Consider the following 15060-nt stretch of genomic DNA (forward strand, 5'->3'; position numbering starts at 1 on the left):
ACATCTAGCAGCTTGGTTAGGTCAAGGTACTGCTTTTAGCAACTCTGGAGATTGAAAACATGGTATATTCTGTACGTAGAGCTCTGGAGGGGGATGGAAGTGGGGAATGACAGACTGGGTAAAGGGGCAGATTTTTTTACTGCAGAGTAGGTGAGAGGCATGAAAACTTTCAACAGCAGTAATGGAAGGAACACAGAGAAGGAGATGGCTTTGGGAGAATTTCAGGAGACAGAAATGCCAGGTGAGTGAGGGGCTGCTGAGAGAAACAGAGAGTGGGGAGTCCAAGGTAACAGGAAAGTTTCTGGTGTTAGTGGCTGTGCAGATGCTGGCGTCACCACCAGGACGGGAAATACAAGAGGCAGGGCAGGTTTGGGGAAGGGGAAGAATGGAAAGATGAGTTCAGTTGGGCACAAGTATTCATTAGCTTCTTGGCTCATTACTGGCGGCAGGTACCTTGTCAGGAACAACCAGAAATAAGAAACAAGATCCCTGCTCTCCTGAAGCTTACACTCCAGGGGTAGACAGTCAGCTTAGAGGAATAAATCACCAAAATAACTGCAGGCGCCTATGTGAGCAAATGAAGTGGAATCATGTGATAGAGGGTGCTGCAGGGCGACCAGGGAAGGCCTGCCTATCAGACTTGGAGGGAAGATGCCAGCTGAGTTTGACAGTGACCCAAGGACAAGTAGAGAAGCAGCTTGAATATAGAAGCTTGGAGCTCAGAAGCCTGGGTGGCAGATGATCAGAAAGGATAGGCCAAAAGCGTTTTTGCAGGACATAATGCTAATTACAGAAAAATCAAAAATAAGGCTGTTTTATGTGTTTTCCCTAAGCTGGACGTTGAATACAGAGCTGCGGAATGCAATATGTAATTTATACACCTTTTTGCACATCGTATCACAAAAACTAAACTAAAAATACACTAAAAAAAAAAAAAAAAAAAAAAAGGAAGAGTCCCGGCCCTGGGTCCCCCTACGCTTTGCCAAGGCGGCTCTGTCTGCATCAGAGCGCGGACCGAGCGGCGTCGGCCAGTTCTCACTCCCGGTGCCTTGGCCCAGGCCGGCCCCGCCCAGCCTTTCGCTCGGAGCAGACGCCCGCCCAGGCTGCGCCGTCGCCCCGCCCACGCTCACATGCCGGCCAATGAGCGCGCGGGATCCGGGCCCACACCCCCGCCGCGTGCCGCCCCGGGCTCGCGCCGCCGCGTGACGTCACGGCCCGGCCCCCGCCACGTGACGGCCGCGCGCCGGGCTCCGGCTGGTGCTGGGCTCGCGCCGCAGAGGCCGGTGAGGCGCCGGCGGCCACGCCGCGAAGGGCGCTGAGCGAGGGAGCGGGTTGTGCGGCCGCGCGCGCATGGAGGCGGCGCCGGCAGCCGCCTGAGGGTCGCGGGAAGAGCGGAGCGGGCCACCTCGCGCATCCCTCGAGCGGCCTCGCTCCCCGGGCACCCGGAGGCGGCGGGCCGTGGAGCCGGCGCGGCCATGGCGACGGGCACGCAGCAGAAGGAGAACACGCTGCTTCACCTCTTCGCCGGCGGGTGAGCGTCCCGTCCAGACCCTGCGTCCCCCCCCCCCACGCCCTGGGGCGCCCCCTGCCTCCCGGTTACCCGCCCTCGCCGGGCCGGAACGCCGGCTCCCAGAGGAGGAAGTCCCGGCGGTGGGGAGGCCCTGGGGGCGCGGGCCTTCCCCCACCTCGGGCCGCATCCCCCGGGGGTGGTTTCACCCCGAGCCCGCCGCGCTCCCACGCCCTTTCTCCCCCGCCTCGGCGAGTCTGGCTTTTTCTCCTCTTAAACAATCAGAGGCGGGCGTGACGAGTGTCACTCGGGGGCGGTCCTGCCTGGCCACTGTGGCTCCGTCCGCCCCACATCCTCCCGGCCGGCCGCCCTGGCTGTGCTGCACTCGCTGTCCTTCTGCCCGGATTGTGCTCCAGGGCCTGTTTCCCAAGGGCCTGGGCAGTCTTGCGGGTGCTGGGGTGGGCCCGGGGGGTCCTCGGGGTCGCGCCGCGGCGAGTTCAGCCAGCCTAGAGGGCTGCAGGTGTTGGGCATCAGCAGGGGCCTGGAAAGTAGCGCTGGCGAGCCGCGATGCTGGCCCGCAACCCGCGGGAGGGCCTCTGGGGGCCTCGGGGTGGGGGTGGGAGGATGAGGTCAGGGCGGTGTGTTGAAATGCTTCTCACCTGCCGGTGGACGCGTCCACCGTAAGATGTGCCCTGTTTTGAGAGCTGCATTTTTTTGATCGTCATGCACCTTGTATTTTTCAGCGGTGGCAACGCAGTTTTAGGGAGGTTGGGTGGTAGGGGGATTAGGAAGGGAGCTGATCTTTCGATTCTTCGGAAAATAGTAGTGAAAATATTTTTGAGTATTAGTAATTTTTTTTTTCCTTTTAATACAGCTGGTGGCTTTGGGTCCTTTTGCAGTCTTCCAGGTATTTGGTCTTATTTGAGGACCTCAAATAAGAGGCCTGGCACAGCAATTTTTTAAGTGTGGGACAGTCTGCATAAAATAGAATTTATTGTGGATTATCATCTTGACTTGAGTATTTTAGTTGCAGCTTGGCCTGAAGTGTGCTCCTTATTACAAACCAGTAACGGTTGAGAACTTAACCTGCCCAAAAGTAAGGGATGAAAATGTTCCTGAACTCTTTGTTCTTATGTGGGTGATCACCCACTTTGTTTCTCCAGCCAAAAAGTTTTGGTTCTTCATAGATAGGAAGGATTTCTCATTCATCTCTAACCTGTCCTTCCTTCTCCATCCGGTCACATCATCCCCCAGTGTTTTCTGAGAGTAACGGGTATGGGGGTGTATTCCTAAATTAATCTAGTGCATTAATTTTCATTCTGGGGAGTTTTAAACAGGTTGGCCGTGCAAAAGTCATTTCTCAAGCCAAGAAGGGTAATTTTTAAAAATGATTTCTTACTCCGTAATTTTGATTTCCTGTTTTTAGTGAGGTGGTTTTTAAAAAAAAAAATTCTTTGTATCCCAGACTAGGAGAGTTACCTGGTCTGGAGCCGCTTCTGTGAGGCTTACTGCAAAATCTATCGCCCTGTCTTGATGAATTTCCCTACCTGCCCTTCACAGTGCCCTCTGGCTGCTAATTCTCCTACTGGAGCTCCAGCCTCTTCCCTTGTGATGGAGGAAAATTGCAGCAGCCGGCACAACTCACAAGGACTGATTAAAATGTAGAGTTGATTAGGGTGGTGCCTGAAGCCATCGTATTTAACAGGTTTCAGTTCCATCTTCTACAGCAGCTCCGGATTTCTTGTACTCAAGACCGAATGAATCTTCGAAGGGCTGTTTTGGCAGTAACGAATTGGATTTTGATACATTCCCACTAGCCTAAGATATGTATGTTACTTCCCCTTTCCTTTTATGAAAGAACGTTAGTATATCATATAGTTAAAATCGGTAAACCCAGTGGGCCACCTGGCCCAAAGGCAGACTCCCTGCTTTGCTCTAACTAGTAGTTTCCACTGTTGTGAAGCTGGCATCTTTCCAAAACTCTAAGATTCATTATCTTTGTAAGGAAGTCAGAGCCCTTTGTAAATTTGTCACATTCCTCCCATTTAGTGAATAGCCATTGGGAACTAATACCAAGCAAGTTTAACTTATCAGTAATTAATGATATCGAATAACTATGTGTATCAGGTATAAGAGGCTTGTGATTTAAGTTGAAAATTAACATTAGAGCCTGGGAAATAAAAACTGCGTCCCAAACAACTCCTAGTCCTTTAAGTTTCTTTAACTTTGTTTTTAAAGACAGTTTCTTGGGTTCTTTGCAAAGGCAAAAAATACTCCTACATTAATCTGTAATAGTCCTCTTTTTAACACAGTGTTACCCTTAAAGAAGAGAACTGCAGGAAAAACCACCCACAAACCAACACCTAAAAATAAGCTCTTTGGAAAAGGTTCTCTGCATGTATATGTGTACCAAATGTAATTTCATAGCTAATTTTAAAATAGGCTCGTTTTTTTTTTTTTTTTTTTTTTTTTTTGGGACAGAGAGAGAGCATGAACGGGGGAGGGGCAGAGAGAGAGGGAGACACAGAATCGGAAACAGGCTCCAGGCTCTGAGCCATCAGCCCAGAGCCTGATGCGGGGCTCCAACTCACGGACCGCGAGATCGTGACCTGGCTGAAGTCGGATGCTTAACCGACTGCGCCACCCAGGCGCCCCTAGGCTCGTATTCTTTAAATTGCTTTCTTCTTAGTAATATATTGAGTTTTAATGACAGCACGGGAGTGAATTTTCTGAGTATACCTGTAGTCACTCTACTGTTCAGTGGTTGCCATGAAAAAGGTGAACACAATTTCCAAGCCCAGTGACTGGAGTTCAGTGAGGATGTTAAAGTAATTTTATGACAGGGCTCCCTAACTTATTCTGATGACATAATTTCTTTTTAATCTTATTTCTAATTTTTTACAAACAAATAACTGGACATCCTTACGTGTACATGTATGTGTAGGTCTCTGGTTTTTTATGATAAACCATTAAAGGTACAATCACCGAGGCAAAACCCATCTTTAAGGTTTTGACACCTACCAGCACATTCATTCGTAACCAGCTCTTACGATGTGTTACTTCTGCATGGGTGGACGTCACTCGTTGGATGTTGATTTTTAGTATCTTTAGGGACACTGCAGTTTTCTGCTTTCTTCCCTCTCGTCCCCAAATCTGGGTTGTATTGTTATCAAAGTAAAAAGCATATTTAAACAGATTTTGTTACTACATAACAAAGCCTGTGGTTCCTTTTCTACTGTTTAAGCATTCTCAGGAAGAGAAACGCCGAAATCCTTTGGAGTGGCCCTTCTGGGTCCAGACGTTATATCTATTAAGAAAAATCCTTTAATGGGGTGCCTGGGCGGATCAGTCAGTTAAGTGTCTGACTTCCGCTCAGGTCATGATCTCAGGTGAGTTCAAGTCCCGCGCGTCAGGCTCTGTGCTGACAGCTCAGAGCCTGGAGCCTGCTTCAGATCCTGTCTCCCTCTCTGTCTGCCCCTCCCCCCTTCTCTCTCTCTTTCTCTCTCTCTCTCTCTCTCTCAAAAATAAGCATTAAAAAAAATAAAAGAAAAATCCTTTAAACTTTCCTTCTCAGATGTCTCGGGGGTTCTGGCAGTCCATATAATGTTAGTGACACCCTTCGGCTGCTGAAGAAGCCGTGACAGCCAGACGACGACTTAGTAGACGTGCTCAGCACCTGGAAGAGCCGGGCTAAGCTGTCCCGGGTGTTAGAGGCAGATGACCTGGATTATATGCTTTAGTCCTATTTTGGTGGCATGTGTTTTTTCCTTTGTCGTCAAATATACTCACCATAGCCTTTAAAATGTATCCTAGTGGGACTATAGTATGTCTTTAAGGTTTTAAAATAGGTAATCCAAGGTGTGTACAAGATTGAGTATCGCCCCCCCCCCCCCCCGCATTATGGACATCTGTCACCTGGTATACTTGTACTTTGCTTGTGCCTAGGAATGTAATCTGTATCAGCTAATGGTCACCTTGAGAGTGTGAGGCGCGTGTTGTGTTTGACAGGGGGCCTGCCGTGCTGAAAGAAATTTTGGTAGAAGACACGTCACAGTATGCACATAATATTTTACATAAGACTTACGTATATCGAGAATATACGTTGGCTTTTGCTTCTTCAGTGTATTTTACATATGTGACAGACATTTTTTTTAAATTTTTAATTTTATTTTAGAGAGTGCGTGAGAGCGGGGTAGAGGGGCAGAGTGGGGGGAGGAGAGGGAGAGGGAGAATCCCAAGCAGGTTCCATGCTCAGTGCAGAGCCCAGGACAGGGCTCAATCCCGAGACCCTGGGATCAGGACCTGAGCCAAAATCAAGAGTTGGATGGACGGACGCTCAACCTACTGAGCCGCCCAGGCACCCCTGTGACAGACGGTTTTAAAGGCCATGTGGTGTTTGTATGAAGGATTCCCGCTGGAAGTAGCCTTCATGGGAATAGCAACCGTGTCAGTTTTCATCACCTTTCATCACCGGTACCCGTCAAGTACAGTATCACACTTGTTACAGATGCCTAATTGATACTTATTTAATGATTGACTAACTGAATAAAAGGTAGTGTGTGGCTTATCTGGGGTTTAGATTTATGTGCTCTGTTAAATTGTCCCAAATAAAAGTAGTGCTTTGATTATTTATGAATTGGGAACATGGTTCTCTATTAAGATTTGCTGAAACTCTAATTGGCATACAGTAACATTATTTTGGATCCGTGGATTTGCTAAAAATGATTCTCCTCAGGTTTAGAAAATACTGTAGAGTTTTTTATTCATTCGGTAGGGCGCCATTTACCGGCGCCTAAGTGGCTCAGTCGGTTGAGTGTCCAACTTCAAGGTCATGATCTCGCGGTTCCTGAGTTCGAGCCCTGCGGCGGGCTCTCTGCTGACAGCCTGGAGCCTGCTTCAGATTCTGTGTCTCCCTCTCTCTCTGTCCCTCCCCCACCTGCACTCACTCGCATGCCCTCTCTCTCTCTCTCTCTCTCTCTCAAAAATAAAAAAAGAAAGTAGGGTGCTATTTAAATGTTCTTTCTAAATGATACAGAATATAGGAAATAGCATCTAAAAGATAATTAGCTGCATAAAAACGATGCATTTTGCTTTGAGTAAATACAGAATTTGCATAACTGAAATCTTCTAAGCCATATGCCAGGTATTCAAATAAGACATTCCAGAATATTATATATAAACAGGTACTAGTGTTTTCAAGTCGTGACTATGGAGGTAGCCAATGAAAAGGGGAATTACTGAAAACTCCATAGATAGGGATCACAGGTTGTCTGGCGGGTATCATTTGTTGGTGGAATCCACGTTGTAGCTATTATGTAGAAGCTGTGAATCTGGAAAACAGTTTACTCTCAGTTGGGTAGCAATTATAATAAAGAGCATATTGATCTCGGCTTTAGTGTCTAAGATGAGTGACTGTGTATGTAGAAAACCGGTTCTTGTTGAAACCATCTAGCTTTTGAAAGATGTCCTTGTTACTTGATACTCAGAGTTTAAAAGGTAAAAATTTGCATAATTAAACGCTTTTGTGTCGCTGGTCTAATAAAGATAGAAAAAAATCTAGTGTGAATGTTGTAATAGTGATAGTCTAGCTTTGTTCTGCATAAACTGGAAGAGAGAAACCTAGTCCATAGCGGGAAAATAATCAGGTACAGCTTATGTGGGTAAAATGAAACGGTTAAATACATGTTTATGTGATAAACACAAGACTTCAGTTCTGGGCTGAAGGAATGGGGGGGGGGTGCATATAAGAATAATTAGTAAGAGGGGGAAAAGACACAGAAAAATCCAGGTAATAGATTTTTTAGAAAATTGGGCAAATAGACTCTAGAGAGCAGCTCTCTCTCATGACCACTTCAAGACATATTTTAACCGCTGCTCATGGCCTTTCTGCTACCCTGTTCAAACCCTTTCCATGGTTTCACTGAGTGGAATATCCCACAGAGAGTTATCTCTGAACTTGGGCATCAGTAGTTAGAGCAGTATTACCTTAGGAGCAAAATCAAAATCCTATCCAGGGAGTTTCCTCATAACTGTTGGAAGAAACATAGCCTCCTAGAAACACAAGTCCTAACTGCTTTTTGGAAGATTATTGATAATACTAAGATTCTGTAAGTGGTTTCTTGAATTAGTGAGGGTGTAAATTTTTTCTTATTGACTAGGCTCATTTAGGAGGCTTTCATTTGTAAGTAATAAAAATTCACTTCCAACTGGCTTGATTATTGGCACATACACCTAAATTTTAGAGAGAGAACAGGCTTCGGGGAGGGCTTATTTAAACGGCTCGACATCATCACTACAGGACCCCTCAGTGATTCCTGTGTTCCAGAAATAGCCGCATAATTCCAAGATTGGAGATCATGAACACAGAATGGCTTCCAGAAGTTCCTAGTGTTTCTCCACCATTGAAAAGTCTTGAGCTTAATCTGATTGCACTGACTCTAATGCACCCATCTCTAAACCAGTTACTGCTCCCAGGGGATTATGCTGTTTATTTTGGGCCGAATCATGTGCCCAACTCTGAACAGATGACATGGCAGCATAGATGGTATTACGTTGATTAAGTGAGTCAGGGCTAAAACCAGAAATGGGTTCGATATGGTCCAAACTGCATGACTTAAGAAATTAGGTGTCTTATGAAGACAGAGGAAGAGGGGAGTGGAGGCTGGCGAGGCAAACAGCAGTGTCCTCCACGTTGGTTCTACTGCCTTCAAATATAATGTCCAGTTTGTTGATATAGAACAGAGTTTCTCAACCTTGGCCAGGTCATCGTTTGGGGAGGGGCAGGGTGTTACTGTCGGTTTCCTGTGCGCCCCGTGCAGGATGTGTGGCAGCATCCCTGGTCTCTCCCCACCAGATGCCCAGTACCCCCTCCCCCAAGAGCAACAGCTAAAAATGTCTCCAGACCCAGCTGGATGTCACTCGGGTGGGGGCATCATTGCCACAGTTGGGAACCACTGGCCTAGAGTAGTGTTCTGCAAATCTTGATCGCACAGCCCTATGATTAAAATGTTTGTGCATATCTGCATATGCTTATATTCTGTGGATTTCATACATATTATAAAGCATATACACAAAATAGAAAGTAAATGGTGGAGGTTAGAAATAAACTGGAATTTTATTTTATTTTTCCTGTAATTATTTTCCTGTATTCCACTGTGCACACTTAGAGCATGTCCCCCGCTTTGGAGACGAGTGGTCTTAAATATTGGTATCCAGTCAGACTTGCTTTCCTGACGATGTGATGCCAACACTGTCACCGTGGGTGTGACTTTTCCTGTTGTCCGTGCGTCCGCTGCCTTTGCCCCACAGCTGAACCCAGAGGAGTCTATCCTAAAACTTAGAAAAAGGGGGCAGAATCTGCCTGACTGCCGCTGACCACTTCACCCCACAGTGTATATACGGAGCAGACAGGTTATAGTTGTCAGCGATGTGGAGTGTTGAGAGAGGGTTTTGCTGTCCCGTCCCATACCCTGTCCCGGTCCCTACTGATCTGGGCTATAGTTTGAGGGGACTAGAAGCATAAAGGACTGACTGGTACCTTGCGCTATGGCCAGTGCCCCCTGCAGGTGGGAGGCTGCTGCATTAGCCATGCCAGGTGGATGAGAAGGGACCGGTGTGGTGTGCTTAGGGCGGACATGGGGGTGACTTCCACCAAGTGCCAGTTTTGCTGCCCCCTGACTGGCATGGAAGAATACTCTGGTGGGCCCGTTGGCTTGGCGTCACGGAGCATGGGGTGCAGAGGAAGGAAAGGCGCCTAGTGCTGCCTGCAGGTAAAGCTGAAAGGAAATCGGGGGACGAATTGCTGGTCGGACCAGTAGGAGGATTCCCGGTGTCGGGGCTCGCGGTGGAGATCGAACACCATTCCAGGCAGGCTTGTACAGCATCTACGCCGGAATCGTAACATTTGCCGAGGCCATTAACGTAACACACAGCCAGGTGGACCCGCGGCAAGACCAACCAATTGCGGAAGACCGCTGCGCTCCTCTCTGCCCTCGTGCCCAGAACACCCTGGAAGGAAGGGAAGAAAAAGCGGACCGAGTCCCATCAAGCCACACTTCTAGCTGGCGGTGCTGGAGGGACGTTTTGGATCAGATTTGGGATCGAAGTTTTAGGACTGAATTTGAAGGTCTGAAAGTTACTGGAAAAATCATGGAATCTGCTCACGGTGTCATAGATAAGAAAGGGGGGAATCCAGTAGAGAGTGCGCCTGAAGAGCAGAGATGGGGGAGGGCTGGTGGACAGAGTTAATGTCTTTTTCTGAACCGAGACTCAGGAAGAGCCCAGTTTAAAAAATACTGTATGGGGTGCCTGGGTGGCTCAGTCAGTTGAGTGTCTGGCTCTTGGTCTCGACTTGGGTCATGATCTCACAGTTGTGGGATCCAGCCCCACGTCGGGCTCCGTGCTGATGAGTGTGGAGCCTGCTTGGCATTCTCTCTCTCCCTGTCTCCCTACCCCTACCCAACTCGTGTTCTCTCTCTCTCTCACACACAATAAATAAATAAGCATTTAAAAATAAATAAATAAATAAATACAGAGTCACGGTGGACAGGGCTTGAGCTGAGGTGACCACGGTTAGGAGCCAAGCTAATATTACAGGTCGTCTTTGTATCATAGAATTGAGAATTGACAGGAACTTTTTCCTACATTTAATGTAATTAATTTGGGGGCGCCTGGGTGGCGCAGTCGGTTAAGCGTCCGACTTCAGCCAGGTCACGATCTCGTGGTCCCTGAGTTCGAGCCCCGCGTCGGGCTCTGGGCTGATGGCTCAGAGCCTGGAGCCTGTTTCCGATTCTGTGTCTCCCTCTCTCTCTGCCCCTCCCCCGTTCATGCTCTGTCTCTCTCTGTCCCAAAAATAAATAAACGTTGAAAAAAAAATTAATGTAATTAATTTGTTGTAATCATAAGTGCTTTGGACCCAACGTGATTAAATATTTTTAGAAAAAGTTGGAAAGCCAGTTCAGAGAAGTCCACATTTCTGTTCATATTCTGCAGACAGATGAAGGTCTTATACTTGCTGGTTCATGAAGGAAAAAAAAAAAAAAAGTTGAGCTGAAAGGTATTTTAAAAAGTTCTGCTATGAAATGTTCTGAATTTCAGGAAGAATCTTCTTTGGGAATTTCAGTTCAGTATCGGAACTTCTTTCCTTCTAATTAAAATTGAGTATTTTAGCGGCTATGTATCCATCACAGCTTAATAACTTAAAATGTTTTCTAGTGACTTAAAAAATGACTTTAGGGCCACCTGGGTGGCTCAGTCAGTTAAGCATCGTCTGACTCTTGGTTTCAGCTCCGATCATGAGCTCACAGTTTGTGAGACGGAGCCCCGTCCCATGTCAGGCTCTGCACTGAGAGATTCTGTCTCTCTCCTTCTCTGTCTCCCTCTCCCTTGCTCATGCGCGCGCGCGCTCTCTCTCTCTCTCTCTCTCTCTCAAAATAAATAAACTTAAAAAAAAAGTCTTTAAATAGATGGTCATTTCTCTCATCGAGGGGTTTTTTTCCTAGTGGGTAGGGAGGGGCTCACCCAGAGTAGTGACTTCTTACCATTGTTTACAGTTGGCAGTGTTTTTCCCTTTAGTCTTTTCCTGTAACAGCCTGAGGCGGCATCCCCTCTGTCTAGTAGAAGAGGCGCCTGGTGAGTGGTCTAGAAGGCCAGGGCCTTTTCTCACCCCTGCCCCTCCTGCCATAGGCACAGTGTGTAACACAAAAAGTGACTGGCGTTGAGTGTGGTCTGTTGCCCTCAAAGAGGTCACCGCCCTGCTCTCAGTGGGGCACTTGGCTTTGTTGGGTGAGCGCACCTTCCAGGGGGTCCTCCTTTGATCGGTGGCGTGGATTTGGTTGATGGTTGGTCAGACGAAGGAACGTAACTGAGTAACTGAGTAACTGACGGGGGGACAAAGCAAAGGCGGTTGACCTGTGTTTGAATTTACTGACTTTCTTAGGAAAGACTACCCAGAAGTTCTGTTTTTTCCCCGCGGTGTGGAGTGGTGTTATTGAACATGAATAGATTGCAGATATTTCTTTATCTTACTCTGCAGTGTGTAAGTTTTCCAGTATTTCCAAATGTTACACCTTTTAAGCACGTGGTCATTTTCCTCATAAGTCAGGGTTATTTATTTTGTGTGAATATACCTGAGTTAGAAAGTTAATCTTTATCTCTTTTTTTAACACCTCACCACCACCACTTTCTTTAGTGGTGACCCATTTTCTTTGGATATATTCCAGTGCTTAGAGCAACTTATACAGGCCAGTATTCAGTTAGGCTCACAATTTTTTCTTGATGCAAAAGAACACAGAGTTTTAAAGGCCTAGTTGTCTAATCAGCCGTTTCCCATTTTGAGTGTGAAAGTAAATAGCCTAAATGAGCCAACAAAACCATCTTTCTGTCATACTCCCGAAGAGTATAGTGAGGGGAGCGCTGACTTTGGAGGGACAGGGTCTGGATTTGGGTCTCCGTTGAGACACGTAGTCACTTTGTGACTTTGAGAAAATGTGTAACCTCCTTGAGACCCATGTTCCCCATCTAAAAAGTAAGGCTAATGCCACCTGCAAAGTCCATGAGGGTCAAATGATAGTGGTTTGATACTTCAACTCCTTCCTGCCTTTCTCCCTTCCCATGCCGATTGTGATTCCCTAAATTGCATCTGTGGTTGGTGGGCTTTGGCCCACAGTTCAGAAAACACTGCTGCATGAACAGCTTCATTTACGGTGTGTTATTGTCATGTTTTTAAAGCAGGTTTGCCTAAATAACCAAAAATTACTGTTTTCCTCTCCACCCTCCCACAGCCCCCACCCCCCAGTCTGTATCTATCGTTTTCTTTTTCTACCATTCATACTCCTCATGGTAAATTGGGGTAAATAATAACTCCTACCTCATAGGCTTGTTGGAGGATTGAATGCCTACCGTAATCAGTCATTGGCAATGCTATTATTTAAAGTGATAAATAATCACTGGAAGCTAGTTAGCTTCCAGCTCTTAGTTATCTATATTTGACTTGCTCTATCAAACTTCGGGCTCTTGATTTTAAAATACTGCCTGTGAAGGGGCACCTGGGTGGCTAAGTGTGACTCTTAAGTCAAAATTGTGGCTCAGGTCATGATCCTCACGGTTATGAGATCAAATCCCTCACTGGATGTGGATCCTGCTTAAGATTCTCTCTCTCTCTGCCCCCTTCCCCATGTATATGCTCTCGCTTTCTCTCTCTTTCAAAATAGTCATAATAATAATACTATTGTTATTACTACTACTACTACTGCGTGGGGTTTTACTACTTCAGGGTCTGTGCCGGGTGCTGGATTCACTTCCAGATTTCCAACACTTCTTTCTGGTGGGGTAGGGAAGCTAACTTAAGTAATTCTGTGTCTGCCAGCGCCTGTCCTTTCCTGTTGTTACTGTTTCCCAATCACAGGTGCTGGTGCTTATCATTTTTATTGAGCCACCTGTCTGCCAGGTGCTGTCCTTGAAGTGCAAGAACATGTAAATACACAGTCCCTCCCCACGCGGAGCTCCTGGGCTAAGGGAGCCTGTGACAGAAGGTAGAGAGTATGTGCTGTTTTCAAACATTTAGATCCCTTGAAAGACATTCTCCTTGAAATCTCGATTTAATAATTCCTTTGCTTAGCAAATACTGTTTGTGAACTTGTGAGTCCTGATGCCAGGGATACAAAGATGATTCAGACACAGATCTTGATCATCAGTGTTTTCCAAAGAAGAAAACATTTATTTGTGGTGGTAGGATGGTTTTAGATGATATGTCACGTTGTTAATTATAACTAGCACGTCAAACGTGCAATTTCATGGATTTTTTTTTTTTTATTTACATCCAAATTAGTTAGCATATAGTGCAGCAGTGATTTCAGGAGTAGATTCCTTAATGTCCCTTACCCATTTAGCCCATCCCCCCTCCTACACCCCCTCCTGTAACCCTGTGTTCTCCATATTTAAGAGTCTCTTCTGTTTTGCCCCCCTCCCTGTTTTTATATTATTTTTGTTTCCCTTCCCTTATGTTCATGTTTTGTCTCTTAAAGTCCTCATATGAGTGGAGTCATATGACACTTGTCTTTCTCTGACTAATGTCACTTAGCATAATACCCTCCAGTTCCATCCACATAGTTGCAAATGGCAAGATGTCATTCTTTCTGATTGCCGAGTAATACTCCATTGTGTATCTATACCCCATCTCCTTTATCCATTCATCCATCGATGGACATTTGGGCTCTTTCCATACTTTGGCTATTGTTGATAGTGCTGCTATAAACATGCATGTGTCCCTTCGAAACAGCACACCTGTATCCCGTGGATAAATGCCTAGTAGTGCAATTGCTGGGTCGAAGGGTAGTTAGATTTTTAGTTTTTTTAAGGAATCTCCATACTGTTTTCCAGAGCAGCTGTACCAGTTTGCATTCCCACCAACAGTCAAAAGAGATCTCTCTCTCCGCATCCTCGCCAACATCTGTTGTTGCTTGAGTTGTTAATGTTAGCATTCTGACAGGTGTAGGTGGTGTCTCATTGGGGTTCTGATTTGTATTTCCCTGATGATGAGTGATGTTGAGCATTTTTTCATGTGTTGGTTGGCCATCTGGATGTCTTCCTTGGAGAAGTGTCTATTCATGTCTTTTGCCCATTTCTTCACTGAATTATTTGGTTTTTGGGTGTTGAGTTTGATAAGTTCTTTATAGATTTTTGGATACTAACCCTTTATCTGGTATGTCGTTTGCAAATATCTTCTCCCATTCCGTCAGTTGCCTTTTAGTTTTGCTGATTGTTGCCTAATTTCATGGATATTAAGAAAAGTGAAAGTGGGTATTTTAGGATAAACCAGGTGAGTTGTTTTGAAGAAAAATACTTAAATTCTTAATTGTGGTAATATTTTGATTTGAACAAATGGTAAAGGGTGATTAGGAGAGCCCTGATTGAGGGAGACTGAGGGACACGTGAGGACTTCATCATTAAGAGGAGCTTTATGGGGTGCCTGGGTGGCTCAGTCGGTTAAGCGTACGACTTTGGCTCTGGTCATGATCTCACGGTTCATGAGTTTGAGCCCCGTGTCAGGCTCTGTGCTGACAGCTCAGAGCCTGGAGCCTGCTTCAGATTTTGTGTCTCCCTCTCTATCTCTCTCTGCCCCTCCCCTGCTTTGTTCCCTCTCTCTCTCTCTCTCTCTGTCAAAAATAAACCTTTAAAAAAAAAAAAAAAAAAAGGAACTTTAGCTAAAGCTCCCTGGGATCATGACCTGAACCAAAATCAAGAGTTGGACACTTAACCGACTGAGCCACCCAGGCGCCCTCAAATCAATCCTATTTCTTTTCATTTTTTTAGTTTATTTATTTTGAGAGAGAGAGCATGAGCAGGGGAGGGGCAGAGAGAAGGAGAGAGAAAGAATCCCAAGCAGGCTTCACGCTGTCAGCATAGAACCCAATGCAGGACTGAGCTCCTGAACTGTGAGATCAACCGAGAGTCAGACACTTAGCTGACTGAGCCACCCAGGCACCCCCAAATCAATCCTATTTTATTAGAAGTCTGTGTTGTGGTAAACGTTGATTTTTCAAAATAGTAGCATT

The 15060-nt window shown here is 46.1% G+C and overlaps 1 protein-coding gene across 1 annotated transcript in view; it reads left to right on the plus strand.

Moving 5' to 3' along the window:
* The first annotated feature begins 1232 nt into the window (after positions 1-1232).
* Positions 1233-15060, plus strand: part of SLC25A33 (solute carrier family 25 member 33) — a 35823-nt gene continuing 21995 nt past the window's right edge. Inside the window, exon 1 of the mRNA XM_045475592.1 lies at positions 1233-1531. Coding sequence (XP_045331548.1) covers positions 1476-1531 — 56 coding nt within the window. The 5' untranslated portion in view covers positions 1233-1475. The remainder of the gene's footprint in view (positions 1532-15060) is intronic.

Source organism: Leopardus geoffroyi, chromosome C1 (genome assembly GCF_018350155.1).
Source record: "Leopardus geoffroyi isolate Oge1 chromosome C1, O.geoffroyi_Oge1_pat1.0, whole genome shotgun sequence".
In the NCBI taxonomy this organism is placed as follows: Eukaryota; Metazoa; Chordata; class Mammalia; order Carnivora; family Felidae; genus Leopardus; species Leopardus geoffroyi.